The sequence below is a fragment of the Chlorocebus sabaeus genome, chromosome X (assembly GCF_047675955.1).
Source record: "Chlorocebus sabaeus isolate Y175 chromosome X, mChlSab1.0.hap1, whole genome shotgun sequence".
NCBI lineage: Eukaryota > Metazoa > Chordata > Mammalia > Primates > Cercopithecidae > Chlorocebus > Chlorocebus sabaeus.
Window position 1 is genome coordinate 5,947,613 of NC_132933.1, and position 21,695 is coordinate 5,969,307.

At 43.8% G+C, this 21,695-nt stretch overlaps 1 protein-coding gene and 1 pseudogene across 1 annotated transcript; one reads left to right on the top strand and one right to left on the bottom strand.

Moving 5' to 3' along the window:
* LOC119620979 (heat shock transcription factor, X-linked member 3-like) lies at positions 1 to 2,290 on the bottom strand. Its single transcript, XM_037989261.2, is given in 2 exon segments — positions 1 to 1,168; positions 1,637 to 2,290. Coding segments are annotated over 2 exon segments (1,056 nt in total). The 5' UTR covers positions 2,120 to 2,290; the 3' UTR covers positions 1 to 595.
* A 5,578-nt stretch (positions 2,291 to 7,868) lies between these two features.
* On the top strand, positions 7,869 to 8,586 carry LOC103232730 (ferritin heavy chain pseudogene; annotated as a pseudogene).
* The last annotated feature ends 13,109 nt before the right edge of the window (positions 8,587 to 21,695 follow it).

The window sequence follows — 21,695 nt, forward strand, 5'->3', positions numbered from 1 at the left end:
TTAACTGCAGTGGCCTTTCTCTTCTGAGCCAGGATGTTATAGTGGTCATACATCCCTTGGCAGATGGGGTGGCCTGACTTTGAGATGGGCGTCTGGAGGCCCCTGGATGCTAGGCTAGGGATGCTGAGCTGCTATTGATCAGGAAGTGATCAGATACTTCCTGGCAACACTGGAAGGGACCCATGAGGATAGAATCTCCTGTTTGAAGATACAGGAACCATGTAAGGTGATACTGCCAGAATCAGGAGCAAGGCTGTTCTGTCTCCTGACCAGCAGGCCAGACTCAGGGGACCAGATCTTCCTGGGCTTGGCCTCAACATTCCCTAGCAACATCCTCTGCTGAGTGTGTGAAAATGCTGCTTCTCCAAATGAACGAGGACAGTGGGGACCAAAGCCTTTCTTGGACAGGATTTTCAGCCTCCCCTGGCTTGTCCCAATGAGATGTGTATAGGATAGTAGGTTAGAAAGAGCACAGACCCGCAATTCTCATTTAAATTGTTTATTCTCATAGAATTTTGTTTTTCTTTGTTAGGACCAAAAATGTGTTTCTCACTAGAAAATGCCAACTTTTATCAGTCATCAGTGGCCTGTGAGTTCATGGACTTGGAAGATTGTCCCTAACATGTTCACAGAGTACACACTTGTAGTCTGAGGGGCCTTCCTCCTCCTCATCAGGGGGCTCATTTGGAGACATGACTGAAATGGCAACCGACAGAATAGAGTAACGGGTATTGTACAAAGACATTACACAATCATAGTCTGGGTAAACCAAGGTACTAGGCACTTCCCCTGTGCTTTCCATCCCTGTGCACTTCCCCTGTGCAGTAGTCAAAGACGCAAATGTGACATCCTCATAGGTGCCCTCCCCACTTGGGTCATTTGGCTCCTGTGGGGGCCCACTTCCCAGGGAATGCCCAGTGATACTGTTCATGGAACACATACCAGGGGACATGAAGGACTGGGTGTCACTGGGTCCCTGAATATTGTTGGCTTCTTTCATGGCATTATTGTGATGAAATCGGGGGGAGTGTCTTATAGGTACCAGCTTCTTTCTCTTTGGAGCTGGGACACGGGTTGCTTGCTGAGCGGTGTTTCTGAGGTCATCTTTAATCTGGATATTCTCAAGTAGCCTGGGCGTGTCTCTCTGAAAATTGGAGTTGTGGTAGATCTGAAACAAAATGAAACATTTTAGTAATTCTGGGATAAATTGTTTATTCCTTTCATCCCCCCCTCCCAAAATGATGGTCTTGTTTTACAATGGAGAAAAGAATGTTTTAAGTGGCAGCAAGTGTGGTTATGCTCTACAGCATGACCTGACTAAAGATAAACAATTCATAGGTCAAGGCAGTAATATATAAATAGCATGGGTTTTGATATTAAACTGCAACCCCCTTAGAGGTAATATGTAGGTCCGCATAATATGATGCTTACATTATCTCTAAGGGGGTTGTAGTTTAATATCAAAATCCATACTTTTTAAGTTCTATACTTTTCATCTTTCAATAAACAATATTTCACATTTTAAAATGCTATCTTTGACACTTAAGCTCTTACAGTATATTCTTTATATTAGTGTCTTATGAAGATATGTTTGAGAAAGAGAGAAAAGGGATTACAGAAATACTTTCTACTTTACCATCATTTTCTTTTTTCCTGGAGAGTTGCTTGGGCGTGTTTTGCAGAATCCATAGAGGTTCAGTTGGTGAATGAAACTCTTCAAGCTGTCTGTTTCGAAAATCCTCTCTGCACCTCTCCGTTGAAGAACGTCCCTCTGGAAGAGATCCTTCTCGATGATCATGGTGTCTGCATCATCGTTCCAGCTCACAGACTTGAATGTGTCTTCCTCCACCATCATCCAAAGCTTTCTTGGGAAGGAGAGCCTAAAAAGGTTGTGGTTGTCTTCCGTGTTGACCACGGATTGGTTTCAGTCTTCTGGTAGTGAGTTAACTTGGGAGCCTGGATCTTGGCTCACGGCGTGGTCCTTGTGTCTGTACAAAACTTCGCTGGAATCTGGATTTGGATCAGGTGAAGAACTAAATGGGTCCCCGCTTGTTGGCTCTCCACCAACAGACGAGGCCAGCTTGTCTTTATACTCCTGTTCGGTGTTCTGACTCGCCATGGAGCTACACCAGAATCAGGAGCATTTTGTACCCTAGACCCTTATCACTGTCCTAGTAAGTCCAAAATGCCTTCATTCAGAGTAGGCATGCCCAGTAAATACCGTCCACAAAATTCTAGAGTCTCAGTATTGGGGCAACCAGCGGCTTAACTCACCATCTGCCGTATTTGTCGCACGATGTCACAAAGGTAGCTCTCAGCCAATCTGGAGAGGGGACGCTGGCCAGGTGTTGGGGGAGTAGACAGGTGGCATGGCCTTCAGCTTCTCCTTTTTCTAAAAGTATAAACAGGCATGGTTCAAGTTCCCAGAAAAGTCTCCCATCTTCTGACAGTCACATTGTGTTACAGGGCCAGGCCCCAGATAAGCTGAGAAACCATGGCTCTGTGGCCACTCCCAACCCTGAAGACAGGGGAGGTCTGTTGCTGGTCTCTCTGATTTGCTCAAGGGCCAGCCTCCATTTAGCTCTAGCTTGGGTTTCCCCAAGACTGCCTGAGTCAGTCGGGCGTGGTGGCTCATGCCTGTAATCCCAGCACTTTGGGAGGCCAAGGTGGGCGGATCACGAAGTCAGGAGATCGAGACCATCCTGGCTAACACAGTGAAACCCTGTCTCTACTAAAAATACAAAAAAAGTTAGCTGGGCATGGTGGCGGGAGCCTGTAGTCCCAGCTAGTCGGGAGGCTGAGGCAGGAGAATAGTGTGAACCTGGGAGGCAGAGCTTGCAGTGAGCTGAGATTGCACCACTGCACTCCAGCCTGGGCGACAGAGCAAGACTCTGTCGCACAAGAAAAAAAAAAAGACTGCCTGAGTCAGACGGGTCCCTCACAGGTGACTGTGCCTTCCAGGAGATGGTGGTCCGTACTAGACTGTTTGGCCTATTCTGGGTTGGTAGCACCCCGTTTTCCAGCCCCCCCATCTCCTTCCTGCTTTGGTCTCTTCCAGCTACTCCTAATGGTTGGTGGGATGTGCTCCAATGGGCCCAGATGAAGTGTTCCTTATTCCACTTGGTCGAGTTGTTCCCAGAGTGGTGCTGTGCCTGAGCATGGTGGGAGCACTCCCCTCACTCCTCTACCACTATGTTACCCAGAGCACCATTTGTGGTTGGATGGCCACATCCTCAGCTGTGCTTTGGAGTCCTCTGTGGAGCTCTGCTTGCCCCTGCATCTCACCCTCTTGCAGATCACAACAGATTATCTTTAGTTTCTATTCTTGCCTATAAGTACTGTTCTCATTGCCCAAGACATACTCACTTCATGTAATCCAACACAAAACTGCCCATTATTGTATATTTGAAAATAGATGAGAGTCTGGGTGTGTGATGAGGGGATGATCAGGAGGACAGAGAAAACCCAAATGAAAGTCATCTTCAACCACAGATGAGAGGATACAACAGTCTTTTTGGTGATATATTTTCTCTAGCCATTGTAGCCAACTTTGTTCTTAATATTCACTCTGTATAAAGAGATAGAGTGATACAGTGGGAAGGCCCTAGGCTGAAAGGACCCTGGGTCCTCATTCCACTGAGTAGCACCCTTTGCCGTCTCTGAGGGTCACCACTGACCGCGAGCAGGGTTGGAAGAGGCTCTCCCAAGGTGCCTTTCAGTCTCAGGGTTCCCTAATCATTCATAGTGCCCCCACAGCTAACTCAGGCATGAGGACCAGTGGCTCCATGGAAAGTGGTCTCAGTCCTGACTCACTGCTGCTTCTGTGTAGCTGTTTAGTGATGGAGAACAGTGCTGAGCTCTCGACTATGGGGTCCTAAGGCCTGGAGCCAGCCATGGGGCAAGACTCACTGTGTAGGCCTTGCCTGCCACATATTCCTCCAGGGCCTCCCTCGTCCTCTCACTGGCTTCCCAGGAGCTTCTTCCTTACTGGTCTCTCTTCTGGGCTCTAGGATGTGTCCATACAGTTGTTTCATCCCATCTTGGAGGGGTCTTTCTAAACTGTGACTTGGAACTTGTCAGTTGCTTAGGCACCAACACCTCATACCTCCCAGGCCTTCCTTTCCCAGCCTTGTTAGCCACTGGGCTCCTCTTTCTTACACACTTAGACATCTGCCATGCCATCTGCCCTTAACCCTCCTTCACTCAGCATTTGCTTGGTGCTGGGTCCTGGGTAAAACAATTCTCAACCTCTGGTTCCCCCAGTGCTGTTTTCTGAGCACACTGTGAACATCCTTGCTGGTGTTGGTGCTTGTACTGCCCCTCCTACAGAAATGCCCTTCCACCCAGAAGCCACTCAGTGTGTTAGGGTCCAGGTCACTCCATGACGTCACCTGGCAAGACTTGTTCCCAGGGGCTGGCCCAGCACAGCTCTCCACCATTGGTTGGGTGGATCCCGAACTCCTGTGAGGTTGGGCATGTTGATAGGCTGTCTCCCCTCTGGACTAGGAGGTCCTTGAGTATGGCCACGACCATGGTGTGAATGTGACCTTCAATACATACAAGTTGGAATGAAGAAAGTTCTGTGTCATAAGTAGCTGAGTGGGGTTTAGCATCCTCGGGCATGACTCTGCATTAGAATAGTGATGATAGGACAGTTATTGTGAGCTCCTATGTCACGCTACTTTGCTAAGCACTCCGCTGGTCTGTGTCATTTACTGTACACAACCATCTCTCGGGTGAGTGTTAGGAATGAGCCCATCTCTCCAATGAGCCAACCTAGGCCATTGAGGGATTGAGCCATGGTGCAGGTTCCACAGTGAGGAAGCAACAGGGCCAGAATAGGCCCACGTGGTCAGACTGTCAGACTCACAATCTCACTCAAGTAGAATAAATGTTCTAGTTATCTGAGCAGAAAAGGTGGGCATCGTATGTAGAAAATTGTTGGAGAAAGCAGAAACAGAAAACAAAGAGCAGACTAGTCATTGATATGGTTTGGCTGTTTTGTCCCTCCAAATCTCATCTGAAATGTGACCTTCATTGTTGGAGGTGATCTTAGTGGGAAGTATTTGGGTCATGGGGGTATGGTTCTCATGAATGGCTTGGTGCTGTCCTCATGGTAATGAGTGACTTCTCACTCTGTAAGTTCACGTGAGATTTGGTTGTTTAAAAAAGCCTGACAGTTCCTTGTTCTCTCTCTTGCCATGTGATACACAGATTCCCCTTTTGCCTTCTCTCATGATTGGAAGCTTCCTGAGCCCTCACCAGAAGCAGATGCTGGCACCATGATTCTTGTACAGCCTGCAAAAATGGGAGCCAAAATAAATCTTTTCTTTATAAATTACCCAGACTCAGGTATTCCTTTATAGCAATGAAAAACTGACTAACATGTAAAACTGGTTCAGGAATTGTGTGTGGCTATAACAATATCTGACAATGTGGAAGCAGCTTTGGAACTGGGTAGTGGCAGGGGTTGGAAGAGTTTGGAGGTCTCTGTAGAAGACAGGAAGATGAAGGGATGTTTCAAACTTCTTAGAGACTTGTTAAGTAGTTTTGACCAAAATGATGATAGAAATATGGACAGTGAATGCCAGGGTGATAAGGTCTCAGATGGAAATGAGGAATTTATTGGGACTGGAGCAAAGTTCACCCTTGTTATACTTTAGCAAATAACTTGGCTGTGTTGTGTCCATGCCCTAGGGATCTGTGGAAGTTTGAACTTAAGAGTGATGGCTTAAGGTATCTGGTTGAAGAGATTTCTAAGCAGCAAAGCATTCAACATGTGGCATGGTTGCTTCTGACAGCATATTCTCAGATGTGGGAGCAAAGGGATGACTTACAGTTGGAATTTACAATTAAAAGGGAAGCAGAACATAAAAGTTTGGAAAATTTGCAACCTGGCCATGATGTAAGGAAGGAAAGAGCATTTTTGAGGATGAATACAAGTGGGCTGCTGAGGAACCACTTGCTAGAGAGATTTACATGACTGAAAGGGAGCCAAGTGCTAATATCTTAACACAATGGGAAAAAACCCTTGAAGGCATTTCAGAAATCTTCTAGACAGCCTCTCCCATCATAGGCCCAGTGGGCTAGGGGGATTGAATGACTTGGGGAGGCCAAGCCTGGGACCCTGCTGCCCTACATAGTCTTAGGACACTGCTCCCCACATCCCTCCTGCTTCAGCTTCAGCCATGGCTTAAAGGGCCCAAGGCACAGCTCAGGCTACTGCCTTGGAGGGCACAAGCTGTAAGCCTTGGTGGCTTCCCCATGGTGTAAAGTCTGCAGGAGCACAGAATGTAAGAGCGAAAGAGGCTTGGCAGCCTCCACTAGATTTCAGAGGATATGTTCGAAGGCCTGGGTGCCCAGGTAGAAGCCTGGTGCAGGGACAGATCCCCTGCAGACAGACTTTTCTAGGATAGTGACCCAGGGAAATATGGGGTTGGAGCCCCTACATGGAGTCCCAACTGGGGCACTGCTGAGTAGAACTTTGAGAAGGGGGCTGATACTGGAAGAGCCACCAGCATCTTGTACCCTGAGACTGAAAAGGCCGTGGGCACTCAACTCTAACTCATGAGAGCAGCCATGGGGGCTGGCCCCAGCAAAGCCACAGGGGCAGAGATGACCAAGGCCTTGGCAGCCCACCCCTTGCACCAGTGTGCCCTGGATGCAGGACATGGAGTCAAAGGACATTATTTTGGAACTTTAAAATTTAATGATGACTGTGCTGGGATTCAGACTTACCTGGGGCCTGTTGCCCCTTTATTTTGGCTGATTTCTCCCTTTTGGAGTGGGAATATTTACCCAATGCCTGTATCACCATTGTATCCTGGAATTAAATAACTTGTTTTCGATCTTACAAGCTCATAGGCAGAAGGAAAATGCCTCAAGTCTCAGAAGAGATTTTGGAAGTTTCAGTAGATGCTGAAATGAGATGAGACTTTTGAGGAACTATTGGGATGGGATGATTGTGTTTTGCAGTGTGAAAAGGACAGGGGATTTGGAGGGCCAGGAGCAAAATAATACAGTTTGGATGTTGTGGCCCCTCCAAATCTCATGTTAAAATGTGACCTCCAATGTTGGAAGTGGGCCTGTTGGGAGGTGTTTGAGTCATGGGGGTGGGTCCCTCATGAATAGCTTGTTGTTGTCCTTACAGTAATGAGTGAGTTCTCACTCTGAGTTCACATGAGATTATGGTTTGGCCCTGTGTCCCCACCCAAATCTCACTTTGAATTGTAATCCTCATAATTCTCATGTGTCAAGGGTGGGACCAGGTGGAGGTAATGGCATCATGGTGGCAGTTTCCCCCATGCTGTTCTCATGATAGTGATTGAGTTTCACAAGATCTGATGGTTTTATAAGCATCTCTGGCATTTTGCCTGCTTACACTCATTCTCTCTCTTGCTGCCCTGTGAAGAGAAGAGGTGACTTCTACCATGATTGTAGGTTTCCTGAGGCCTCCCCAGCCATGCAGAACTGTGAGTCAATTAAACCTCTTTTCTTTATAAGTTACACAGTCTCAGGTATTTCTTCAAAGCAGCATGAGAATAGACTAATACAGTAAATTGATACCATGGAGAGTGAGGTACTGCTATAAAGATATCCAAAAATGTGGAAGCAACTTTGGAACTGGATAACAGGCAGAGATTGGAACAGTTTGGAGGGCTCAGAAGAAAATAGGAGGCCAAACGTTCTTCGCTGAGAGTCGTCGGGGTTTCCTGCTTCAACAGTGCTTGGACGGAACCCGGTGCTTGTCCCCTATCCCGGCCAGCCGCCCATAGCCAGCCCTCCGTCACCTCTTCACCACGTCCTCGGACCGACCCAAGGCCCCTGCCGCTGCTCCAGCGCCACGCAGCCACCGCCGCCGCCGCCTGTCCTTAGCCTCCGCCATGACGACCGCATCCACCTCGCAGGTGCGCCAGAACTACCACTAGGACTCAGAGGCCGCCATCAACCACCAGATCAACCTGGAGCTCTACGCTTCCTGCGTTTACCTGTCCATGTCTTACTACTTTGACCGCGATGATGTGGCCTTGAAGAACTTTGCCAAATACTTTCTTCACCAATCTCATGAGGAAAGGGAACATGCCGAGAAACTGATGAAGCTGCAGAACCAACGAGGTGGCCGAATCTTCCTTCAGGATATTAAGAAACCAGACTATGACAACTGGGAGAGCAGGCTGAATGCGATGGAGTGTGCTTTACATTTGGAAAAAAATGTGAATCAGTCACTACTGGAACTGCACAAATTGGCCACTGACAAAAATGACCCCCATTTGTGTGACTTCATTGAGATACATTACCTGAATGAGCAGGTGAAAGCCATCAAAGAGTTGGGTGACCACGTGACCAACTTGCACAAGATAGGAGCACCCGACTCTGGCTTGGCAGAGTATCTCTTTGACAAGCACACCCTGGGAGACAGTGATAATGAAAGCCAAGCCTCAGGCTAATTTCCCCATAGCCATGGGGTGGCTTCCCTGGTCACCAAGGCAGTGCATGCATGTTGGGGTTTCCTTTACCTTTTCTATAAGTTGTACCAAAACATCCACTTAAGTTCTTTGATTTGTACCATTCCTTCAAATAAAGAAATTTGGTACCAAAAAAAAAAAAAAAAAAAAAAAAGAAAGAAAGAAAATAGGAAGATTTGGGAAAGTTTGGAGCTTCCTAGAGACTGTTGAATGGCTTTGACCAGAATGCTGATAGTGATATGGACAATGAAGTTCAGGCTAAGGTGGTCTCAGATAGAGATAGGAACTTGTTGAGAACTGGAATGAAGTTGACTCTTGCTATGCTTTAACAAAGAGACTAATGGCATTTTGCCCCTGATTTAGAGATCTGTGTAACTTTGAACTTGGGAGAGATGATTTAGGATATCTGGTGGAAGAAATTTCTAAGCATCAAAGTGCAGAAGATGTGACTTGGTGCTCTTAAAAGTATTCAGTTTTCTGCATTCACAAAGATATGGTTTGGAATTGGAACTTATGTTTAAAAGGGAAGCAGAGCATAAAAGTTTGGAAAATTTGCAGCCTGATGATGCAATAGAAAAGGAAAACCCATTTTATTAGAAGAAATTCAAGTCAGCTGCAGAAATTTGCATAAGTAAAGAGGAGCCAAATGTTAATCACCAGGACAATGGGGAAAATGTCTCCAGGGCATGTCAGAGGTCTTTATGGCAGCCCCTCTCATTAAAGGCCTGGAGGTCTAAAAGGAAAAAATGGTTCCATGGGCCAGGCCCAAGGCCTTGCAGTCTCAAGACTTGGTACCCTGCATCCCAGCTGTGGGTAAAAGGGACCAAGGTACAGCTCAGGCCATTGCTTCAGAAGGTGCAAGCCCCAAGGCTTGGCAGATTCCATGTGATGTTGGTCCTGCGGGTGCACAGATGACAAGAATTAAGGTTTGGAAACCTCCACCTAGATTTCGGAGGATCTATGGAAACGTCTGGATGTCAAGGCAGAGGTGTGGTGCAGGGGTAGAGCCCTCATGGACTATCTCTGCTAGGGCAGTGAGAAAGGGGAAAGTGGGGTTGGAGCCCCCACAGAGTCCCCACTAAGGCACTGCCTAGTGGAGCTATGAGGAGAGGGCCACCATCCTCCAGACCCCAGAATGGTAGATCCATTGACAGCTTGCACCGTGCACCTGGAAAAGCTTCAGACACTCAATGTCAGCCTGGGAAAGCAGCTGGGAAGAGTACTGTACTCTTCAAAGCTACAAAGGGAGGAGCTGCCCAAGATCATGGGAGCCCACCTCTTGCATCAGCATGACCTGGATGTGAGACATGGAGTCAAAGGAGATGATTTCAGAGCTTTAAGATTTAATGACTGCCCTGTTGGATTTTGGAATTGCAGGGGCCTGTGGCCCCTTATTTTGGCCAATTTCTCCCTTTTGGAATGGGAGCATTTACCCAATGCCTGTACCTTCATTGTATTTTGGAAGTAACTAACTTCTTTTTGATTTTACAGGCTCCTAGGTGGAAGGGACTTGGCATATCTCAGATGAGACTTTGGATTTGGACTTGGACTTTTGAGTTAATGCTGAAATGAGTTAAGACTTTGGGGGATAGTTGGGAAGGCATGATTGGTTTTGAAATGTGAGGACATGAGATTTGGGAGGGGCCAGGGGCAGAATGATGTGGTTAGACTTTGTGTCCTCACCCAAATCTCATCTTGAATTGTAATCCTCATAATCCCCACATGTCAAGGGAGAGAACAGGTGGAGGTCATTAAATCATGGGGGCAGTTTCCCCCATGCTGTTCTCATGATAGTGAGTTCTCACAAGATATGAGGTTTTTATAAGGGGCTCTTCCCCCTTTGCTCAGCACTTCTCCTTCTTGCCACCTTGTGAATAAGATGCCTTGCTTCCCCTTCACCTTCCACCATGATTGTAAACTTCCATAGGCCTCCCCAGTCATGCTGAACTGTGAATCAATTAAACCTCTTTTCCTTATAAATTACCCAGTCTCAGGCAGTTCTTTATAGCAGTATGAAAACGGACTAATACATGATTGTTTAAAAGAGCCTGGAAACTCCTCCCTTTCTTTCTTGCTTGCTCTCTCACCGTGTGATACACTCTCTCCCCCTTTGCCTTCTGCCATAATTGGAAGCTTCCTGAGCCCTCACAAGAAGCAGATTGTGTCACTATGCTTCCCGTACAGCCTACAGAACCGTAAGCCAAAATAAACTTTTAATGACAGATTACCCAGCCTCGGGTATTCTTTTATAGTAACAGGAAACTGATGAACATCATTTCAAAGTTACTTTCTATCTAGGATTAAAGCAGAGAGGACTTCCTTATTATGCTGGCTTAGGTTAAATTGAATCTTCTGGGATTTTTGTATTTGTTTTTTGAAAATTGGCCTACTTGAAAGTTCAGTATGATTATGTACACTCAGCACAAGTGACCCCATTCTAGTTTGGTGTGGTTGGCTGGGGCTTAGTGAAGGATGCTAATTCGTAGCAATGGCCTCCCCTGAACACTGTTTCACAGAGGCTCTTGGGTTAATGAGCCTTTCTAAAGAGGGCTGTGCTAGCTTTGGTTATCAACCATCTTTTGTCCCTTGCTGTAGACAGGGACAATTGGATGCTCATGATTTCTACTGGTTTTCTTTTCTTCTTCTTCTTTTTTTTTTTTTTTTATTATACTTTAAGTTCTGGGATACATGTGCAGAACATGCAGGTTTGTTATATAGGTATACACGTGCCATGGTGGTTAGCTGCGTCCATCAAGCTGTCATCTACATTAGGTATTTCTCCTAATGCTATCCCTCCCCTAACCCCCCACCCCCTGAAAGGCCCCGGTGTGTGATGTTCCCCTCCCTGTGTCCATTCCACTGGTTTTCTATAGTATCTTAAAATCCTTTTGTAGGAAAGTTTGTCTGTAAGGAATTGTGTTAAAATTTTTCTGAATCAATATCTATTTACTACTTGTGTGCTTGCTCACTCTCTCTGTATGTGTCTGTGTCTGTGTTAAACTTTTCTGGGTTTTTTTTTTTTTTTTGAGACAGAGTCTTGCTCTGTCACACAGGCTGGAGTGCAGTGGCATGATCTTGGCTCACTGTAACCTCTGGCTCCTAGGTTCAAGCAATTCTCCTTCCTCAGCCTCCTGAGTAGCTGGGATTGTAGGCATGCGCCACTACTCCCAGCTAATTTTTGTATTTTTAGTAGAGACGGGGTCTCACCGTGTTGCCCAGGCTGGTCTTGAACTCCTGACCTCGTGATCCACCTTCCTCGCCCTCCCAAAGTGTTGGAATTACAGGCGTGAGCCACCATGTCCAGCCTGTGTTAAACTTTTCAAGCATGGAAACTAGAAAATGTTTCAGGTGATAATTCTCACCTACTGGAATCCCTGGAAAAGAAATCCACATGGAAAAGACAGGCAGTCTCCAGGTGGAGATAACATCTTCAGAGATTTTAAAAGCACTTTTCAGGTTATGTTCTAAATGGATCAGAGATTACCTGTATGTATAACCCCTAGGCTGGAGGAAAGCCTTGCCTGTTGTTTGTACTTGGTATGTTGCTGTCAAAGGGCTTTGCAGCATGTCAGCTTTCCTGCAGCACTGTTGACGTTTCTCTATTGCTTTTCTCCACTACGCTGAGACCTGTTGGTCTCAGCATGAAACTCAGATTTTCACACATCCAACTTGTTTTCAGCATAGCTCAGCCAAGCAGATTGTTAGGCATTGAAAGCCTTCCTAGCTTCCATACCCTGATAAAACTCTCCCCAGATCTACTAACCACAGATAAGATAGAGCCTTGTGGTTAGGAGATTCCCAAGCCACTCTGCCTAGCTGCTAAGCAACATCCCCTAGACCCATAAGCCCCTTTTCCAACTCCCATCTCACCCATTAGTTCGCTGCTTTCCTCCCCTTCTGATGGTGACCCCAGATCCATAAACTCTGGACAGATTTCTGCTCTGAAGATATGTGCTCTCCTGCACCTTGTCCAAGCACAACTCAATAAAACTCCTTGTGTGATACTGCCACTGGTAGTCATACTGTTGTCCTTGATTAGCCCCCTAATCCCAAACAGCTTGCAATGAGCTCTTATGAACTCAGATGTTTGACCCTTAGAGGCTGAGGATTGGGCCAAGGTGCATGATTTGAGTGGGTCTGTTTGAGCTGTAAGACCGAGAAGGCCACAATACCTTAGGAAAGCACACCAGGTGGACTTCTAAAGGGGTCCTGGAATGCTGCTGCTGTCTGGTCTAGCAGGCATTTCAGCTTTCCTGTGGCTATAGAAAACTCTCTGACTCTTTTGGAATCTTGAATTCACAAGTCTCAATAGGCTGATCTAGAATCTTTGCTGAAACTTGAAACTATCCCCTCTGGGCTGTTTCAGACTCACCACAAGCTACGCTGAATAGAAAGCAGTCATAGGGGCTGGGCACAGTGGCTCACCCCTGTAATCCCAGCACTTTGGGCACCAGAGGCGGGTGGATTGCCTGAGCTCATGGGCAACATGGTGAAACCCCATCTCTACTAAAATACAAAAGATTAGCCGAGCGTGGTGACATGCACCTGTAATCCCAGCTAGCTACTCAGGAGCCTGAGGCAGGAGAATTGCTGGAACCTGAGAGGCAGAGGTTGCAGTGACCTGAGATTGCGCCACTGCACTTCAGCCTGGGTGACAAGAACAAGACTCTGTCTCAAAAAAAAAAAAAAAAAAAGAAAAGAAAAGAAAAGAAAAGAAAAGAAAAAGCAGTCATAGGTTAATGCACTGAAGGGGTCTTTGACTCTGGGACTCTGGTAGGTTTTGGACAACCCTCTTCAGGGGCTCAAAACTGCCACATTCTGGATGATGCCCTGGACCATCTGCATCTGTTTCAGATGCACATGATGAAGGGCTTGTTCTCAGATGGGGCAAGCTGGAGTTGAGCTGCTCATGGGCACTGCATTTCTGATGCAGACAGGTCGCACTTCTAACTGGTGATGTCTGTCGAAAGCTGCGCATTGGGAGAGGGCACCCCACAGGGACTGTGATACCTCCACTCACTCATGACAGATCAGTCTCAGACCCCTTCTCTGGGATGTCCACTGGTGGTGACTTGTGTCCAACAATCCACACCACTTGCTGTTACGGACAGTAACAGCCTGACTCTTCTTCCTGTCCTTCCTCTCCCTCCTGGTCCATACTCCAGGCAGTGGGATTATCAAATGCAGCTGGGCCCAGGAAGGGATGGATTTTTAAAAATTGTTGTTGTTCTCCACTGTTCACTGCATAAATGAGCAGGATGCAAAGGGGTATGTAAAACCCATTTTGGAATCTTTTGGAATTGCAGGATTTTTTCCTGACTGCTTCCTAAACATGATGGGTCTTTCCATTCACATCTTGTTTTTTGACAGCATTTTTCTATGAAAATGTTTTTGTCCCTGTGACATACAGCCCTGCCAGGTGAGAAGGCCTGAGGGAGGGTGGGGGATGATTGAAGCAATGTAAAGCTTTTATTACTGAGTGGGCCATGCTGATTTTATAAGGATGGAGGAAAAATATAACAAGACATTTAGGGAGGTGTCGGGGAGGGCATTGTGATCTTGATATTGCAGAACTGTTCCTGGAAGCTTTCTTCTCTTGCTGAAGGAAAACTCTTCATGCCTCCTTTGCAAGCTGCTGCAAGTTCTGTGACTCCAAACTGATGGCCTCTCCCATGACAACATCTGACCCTGCTGAGTAGGGGACAGAGGGAGAGGCCCTGGCTCCTCCATGCTCCCCCAGAGCACCTGTAGGTATCCACTGCACCAGTCATGGACAAGCCAAACGGTCTGCAACTGAAACCATAGTTGGAACTGGATTTTTTGTCTTGTACTGGAAACCCTGTGACTGGCAGAAGGTGCCACAGTGGGAGTCCATGGTGAGGCCCTGTTAACATGTGTTGACTGACTTCAGTACACCCTCTTGGGGTGCTAAAACTATGGTACACTCGGTGTTTGAAAGAGACCATGTGTGCCCTCTGGCATTGTACATCCTGTGTGTCCCCTGCCTGTCATGACACTGCCTCAGCTCTGGATGGCTTTCAGGGCAGCTCAAACTTGCTAGCCAGAGCTGTGTTTTACCTGAATTGATGCCCTCAGCCAGGCAAAAAGAACAGATTAGTACTGAAATTTAAGACAATCCACGTGGCTGTCTAAGACCTGTGTGGTTAATGGGGTTGATAATGTTTTTCAGTCCAGGACCCCTAACAGGCATAAGTGACATCTGTATGCAGCTCAGTGTCACCCTGCTGTGTCAGATCCTATTATCCTATAATATCCCTTGGCAAATGGGGTGCACTGTGCAGAAAAGACCTCACACAGCAAGCCTCATTGCTCTCCTTAGAAACCCTGCGTCTTTCAATGTTGTCCACTGGCTGGATTCTGAGGACTTGGATTTGGGAGAGATTCCACTTTCCTCAGAACTGATCAGAGTGGCTCACTATATCTAAACTGTATGTGCAAACAAAAAGCTGCACACTGCTTTCCTCCTGGGAGTCTGGAATTTTGGTCCATGCCAGGAAGAACTACTTGTGTGACCAGCCCAAGTCCAATTCATGGGTGATGAGGTTTTACTGAGTTCCACTGATTGGCAGCACTTTACATGTGTGGTCACACCTTGTCGTGGGGGAATTAAGTGCATTCTGTGTGACCCTACTGGGAGATGAGATGACTCTGGAAACCTGTGTCTGGTCTCCTGCACTTCTCCCTGTGCACCCTTTCCCTTTGCTGATTGTGCTTGGTATCCTTTCACTGTGATAAGTTGTAGTCATGGGTAGGACTATATCATGAGTCCTATGAGTTCTCCTAGTGAGCTACTAGACCTGATTTAGTGGTTTGGGGTCCCCCATTTGGTCCATTTTTGGGACCCTGACACACCCATCCAGCCCCTCCATCTCCCACTCCAGGAGGTTGCAGATCAGGACACTGCTGGGAAGAATCATAATGGACAAGCTTGCTTGAGTGTTTCTTAGGTCTCAAGGCCTGTTCTCAATGCCTTTTAAACATCTGATTTAATCCTCACCACTCCCCTTTGAGATAGATTCTATTGTTCCACCCATTTTGTGAAGGAAACCCTCAGTCCTATATATGCAGCTTTTCTCTAAATCCAACTCTGTTCTAAAACAAAAAGTTTAGGTTTCTAAAAGGTAAATGGTAACAAGAACATTGGGGAAAGAAACCAGAATTTGCAGGAAGATCAGTGTAGTGGTGAAATTCCTGTACCATGTTTTCCCCTTCTATCTCCAAGCCAACAGTCAAAGGCAGCCCAAATATGAGAATTGCACATGAGGTGCGGACAAGAAGAGATCTATGAGAAAGATTTTTTCTTTACTGACCAAGAGCTAGAAAGACAGGCCTTTACAGCATACAGATAATGAGGGACAAAACCTTTTTATCTTGCTTGCTCTACCTCCAGGCCAGCCTCTGTCCTAAATCTGTAACCTGTGGCGGCAGCATCAACCACAGCCAGGCAGGCACATAAACACTCCAGGCAGTGATTCCTACTCTCTGATAAGAAATTTCGTCCAAAAACCCTGGAGGGATTGCAAGGAGGAAATGAAAAGTACTTGTACAGGTCACAGCAAGGGGAACAGGCTAACAAAAAGACTGAGGCCTACTCATAGGTGTGTAGGCCTCCACGCCTTACTACTACATCAGGAGGGCTCCTGTGTAATAGCAGGAGAATGGCACTGAAACAACTGTGCATCTCAAACTTCACTTAAGAAGTCTCTGGGGAAACCCAAGATGACAGGGGCAGACCAAAAAAAAAAAAAAAAAAAGAGGAAACCAGAAGAAAGTTCAACCTGCGAAGCCTCTAGCTCCACAAAACAGTAAACACAGTTTAACTCCTAGTTAAATAAAAATAAACTATCACTGTAAAGGCCTATTTTCCTCAATTCCATTTACCCAGCACATGATATGTTTTTTAAAAATAATAGAAATGTTTCTTTATGGAGGTAATGTTTTGTGTCTTGATTTTGTTTTTATTGAACAAGTAATTAAAAAAATGGTAATGGAACACACATAGTCCCACAACCTTTACACATATACCATTGCATTGTGTAACAGCAGTAGTAGTAGTAGCTAGCATTTATTGTACATTTACTGTGTGCAAGGCAAAAGCTAAAAACTTCCTTTAATTCGCATGATGATTATGTAAGGTAGTTATTTTACTATCTCATTTTACAAATGAAGAATTTGCAAAACAAAGATAATAATGGGTATCGTACATACTTATAACCAGAGCATGAAGTCAACTTTGCATTAAGCTTCTTTCACTTAGTACAATGATGTATTTTCCATATTGAATAGACCATTCCAGTATATTCACATATCAGTTTTCTTCTCATTAGACATTTAGATCATCCATTTTTCACAATTATATTTAACATTGTAGTGATCAATTTCATTTAGTGCTTGTCTTGAATTATTTTTCTTAGGATGGGGTCTCAAAAGTAATCTGCCTCAATCCAGAGGTAAAATCACCTAACTTTGATAATAACATACTAAAACAAAAAACTTTTTTAAGAAAGCCCACATTTTGTCAACGTTTGTAAAACCAAATCATTCTCTTGATAGGTTTAGATAGTCATACATTTAAAATAATTGTACTGTAATTTTAAAATTATGAAGGTATTTTTATATAATTCAATCTCATTGCAAAATCACTCCAGTGGAGGCTACCTTCCAGGTAGCTAGGCACTTCAAGAAAACTTCCAGATTTATGAAGGCAAGATGTTTCTGCCTTCTACTGAATTCATCCCCAAAACACAAGAGAATGAGAACCAGAATCACAGCTCAATTTTGGACAACACCAGAAGACATTTGTGACTCAGAACTCTGTTGTACGAGCAGAGGACGGTGGCAGGAAAGGTCAAACCAAGTATCTGAAGAAAGGCTCAGGAACCCAAGGCACCGGCTACTGCAGAAGGTGAGCAAGAAGTGCAGGCTGAAAACAAGGGAGTTATGTGAGTCTATGTAAGGGACAGAGTCACCCAATTTTCAGTCCTATTAGCAAGAAGCAGGATGGCATCCCTCAGGGAAACTGAAAAGAGAGCCTCTGGATATGCAGACACCAGGCCCAGAGTGGAGCATGGTATACCAGACCAGACCCAGGGGACTGGATGAAGTCTGCATCTTGAATGGAGAGACCTCCAGATGTCTGGTTTTCAACAACAACAACAACGAAATTACAAGGCATAGTAAAAGAAAAATAACATAGTTTGGAAAGAATGAGTATCAGAAACAGACTCAGCATATGGCAGAGCTGTTTTGTGGAGCTAGAGGTGTCGGAGTTTGAACTTTCTTCTGGTTTTGTTTTTGTTTTTGTTTTTTGGTCTGCCCCTGTCATCTTGGGTTTCCCTAGAGACTTCTTAAATGAAGTTTGAGATGCACAGTTGTTTCAAATTGACAATTTCAATTTTTCATTTATTTTTATTTGTATGGGTGCATAGTACCCATAGTAGGTGTATGTATTTATGGATTACATGAGATATTTTGATACAGGCATGCAACATGTAATAATCACATCAGGGTAAATGGAATATTCACCATCTCAAGCATTTACTCTTTGTGTTATAAATAATACAATCATACTCTTAGTTATTTTAAAATGTACAATTAAATGATTTTTTGCTATAGTCACTCTGTTGTGCTATCAAATACTAGATCTTATTCTTTCTAACTATTTCTTGTATCCACTAATCATGCTCACTTCCCCCTTCCACCTCCAACTACCCTTCCCAGCTTCTGGTAACCATCCTGCTACTCTCTGTCCCCATGAGTTCAATTGTTTTTATTTTTACCTCCCACAAATAAGTGAGAACATGCAAAGTTTGTCTTTCTGTACCTAGCTTATTTCACTTAACATAATGTCCTCCAGTTCCATCCATGTTGTAGCGAATGACAGGGTCTCATTAGTTTTTAGGGGTGCATAGTACTCCATTGTGTATATATGCCACATTTTCTGTTCTTTTTTTTTTTTTAATTATACTTTAAGTTCTGGGGTACACGTGCAGAACGTGCAGGTTTGTTACATAGGTATGCACGTGCCATGGCGGTTTGCTGCACCCATCAACTCATCATCTACATTAGGAATTTCTCCTAATGCTATCCCTCCCCTAGCCCTCCACTCCCTGACACTCCCCGGTGTGTGATGTTCTCCTCCCTGTGTCTATGTGTTCTCATTTTTTCAGCTCCCACTTATGAGTGAGAACATGTGGTGTTTGGTTTTCTGTCCTTGTGGTAGTTTGCTGAGAATGATAGTTTCCAGCTTCATCCATGTCCCTGCAAAGGACACGAATGCACACTTTTTTATGGCTGCATAGTATTCCATGATACATATGTGCCACATTTTCTTTATCCGTTTATCCGTTGATGGACATTTAGGTTGCTTCCAAATTTTATCTGTTGGGAATAGTGCTACAATAAACCTGGGAGTGCTGATATCTCTTCAGTATAATGATTTCTTCCTTTTGGGTATATACCAACCAATGAGATTGCTGGATCATATGATAGCTCTATTTTTAGTTTTTTGCAGAACCTCCAAACTTTCCCATAGTGGTTGTTCTAATTTACATTCCCAACAACAGTGTTCCATTTTCTCCACATTCTCACCAGCATTTTTAAATTGCCTGTCTTTTGGATAAATGTCATTTTAACTGGCATGAGATGATATCTCATTGTAGTTTTGATTTTTATTTCTCTGATAATCAGTGATGTTGGGCACTTTTCATATACTATTAGCAACTTGTATGTCTTCTTTTGAGAAGTATCTATTCAAACTTTAGACGTTTTACTCATTTTGAATTGGATTACTACACTTTTTCCTATAGAGTTGTTTGAGCTCCATATGTATTCTGGTTATTAATCCCTTATGAGATGAGTAGTTTGCAAATATATTCTGTGGGTTATCTCTTTACTTTGTTGATTTGTTTTCCTTTGCTGTGAAGAACATTTTTTACTTGGTGTGATCCCATTTATCCATTTTTTCTTAGGTTGCCCATGCCTGTGCTTGCAAAGATTACTCAAGAAATCTTTGCCCAGATTGATGTGCTGGAGAGTTTCCCCCAATGTTTTTAGTATTTTCATAGTTTGAGGTCTTAGATTTAAGTTTTTAATTCATTTTGATTTGATTTTTATATATGGCAAGAAATAGAGGTCTAGTTTCATTTTTCTGCATGTGGATATCCAGTTGTCCCAGCAGACATTTATTGAAAAGACTGTTTTCCCCAATGTATCTTCTTGCCACCTTTGTCAAAAATGAGTTGACTGTAGATGTATGGATTTATTTCTAGGTTTTGTTTTCTGTTACACTCATCTATGTGTCTGTTTTTATGCGAGTACCATGCTATTTAGGTTACTGTAGCTCTATAGTATAATTTGAAATCGGATAATGTGATTAATCCAGTTTTGTTCTTTATTAGTAGGATAGCTTTGGCTATTCTGGGTCTTTTGTGATTCTATATAAATTTTAGGATTGTTTTTTCTATTTATGTGAAGAATATTATTGGTATGTTGATTGAGATTGCATTTAATTTATAGATAGTTTTGAATAGTATGGACATTTACCAATATTGATTCCTCCAATCCATAAACATAGAATATCTTCCCATTTTTTGGTGTCCTCTTCAATTTCTTGCATCAGTGTTTTACAGTTCATTGTAGAAATCTCACTTTGGTTAAATGAATTTCTAGTTATTTTATTTTATTTGTAGCTCTTGTAATCAAGAATTACATTCTTGATTTCTTTTTCAGATTATTTACTGTTGTCATATAAAAATGTTACTAAGTTTTGTGTATTGATTTAGTATCTTGCAACTTTACTGAATTTATCAATTCTAATAGTTTTGGTGGAGTCTTTAGATTTTTCCAAATGTAAGTTTGTATCATCTGCAAACAAGGATAATTTGACTTCTTCTTTTACAACTTAGATGCCCTTTATTTCTTCTTGTCTGACTGCTCTAGCTAGGACTTCCAGTGATATGCCGAATAACACTGGTGAAAGTGGGCATCCTTGTCATACTGCAGATCTTAGAGGAAAAGCTTTCAGTTTTTCTCCATTTAGTATGATAGCAGCTGTGAGTCTGTCGTACATGGCTTTTATTGTGTTGAGGCATGTTTCTTCTATACCCAGATTTTTGAGTTTGTTTTTTGTTTGTTTATTTATTTATTTATTTATTTATTTATTGAGACGGAGTCTTGCTCTGTCGCCAGGCTGGAGTGCAGTGGTGCGATCTTGGCTCACTGCAACCTCCGCCTTTTGAGGGTTTTCTTTTTTTAAATCATGATGGGATGTTGAATTTTGTGAAATGGTTTTTCATCAGCAATTGAAATGATTATGTGGTTTTTGTCTTTCATTCTGTAGATATAATGTATCACATTGATTTATTTGTATGTGCTAAACTATTTCTTGCACTCCTGGGATAAATCTCACTTTGTCATAATGAATGACCTTTTTAATGTGTTGTTGAATTTGGCTTACTAATATTTTGTTGAGGATTTTTGCATCTATATTCTTCAGTGAGATTTGCCTATATTTTTCTTATTTTGGTGTGTCTTTGGTTTTGGTATCATGGTAATACTGGCTGTAGAATGAGTTTGGAAGTATTCCTTCCTCCCCTACTTTTTGATTTGAAATAGTTTGACCAGGATTGGTACTAGGTCTTTATATAATTTATATATATAAAAATCATATATATATATGATATATATATCTCATATATCTCATATTTTTTTGTTTGTTTATTTATTTATTTATTTATTTATTGAGACGGAGTCTTGCTCTGTCGCCAGGCTGGAGTGCAGTGGTGCGATCTCGGCTCACTGCAACCTCCGCCTTTTGAGGGTTTTCTTTTTTTAAATCATGATGGGATGAGATATATGAGATATATGAGATATATATATGATTTATATATTTAGAGACGGAGTTTCACTCTGTTACCCAGGCTGGAGTGCAGTGGTGGGATCTCGGCTCCCTGCAACCTCTGCCTCCCAGTTTCAAGCAATTCTTCTGCCTCAGCCTCCTGAGTAGCTGGGACTACAGGCCTGCACCACCATACCTGGCTAATTTTTGTATTTTAATAGAGACAGGGTTTTGCCATGTTGGCCAGGCTGGTCTCAAACTTCTGCTAGGTCTCCTTTAAATGTTTGGTAGAATTCAGCAATGAAGCCAGTGGGTTCTGGCCTATTTTTACTGGGAGACTTTTTAGGTAATTAGCTGAGGTCATATTTTCC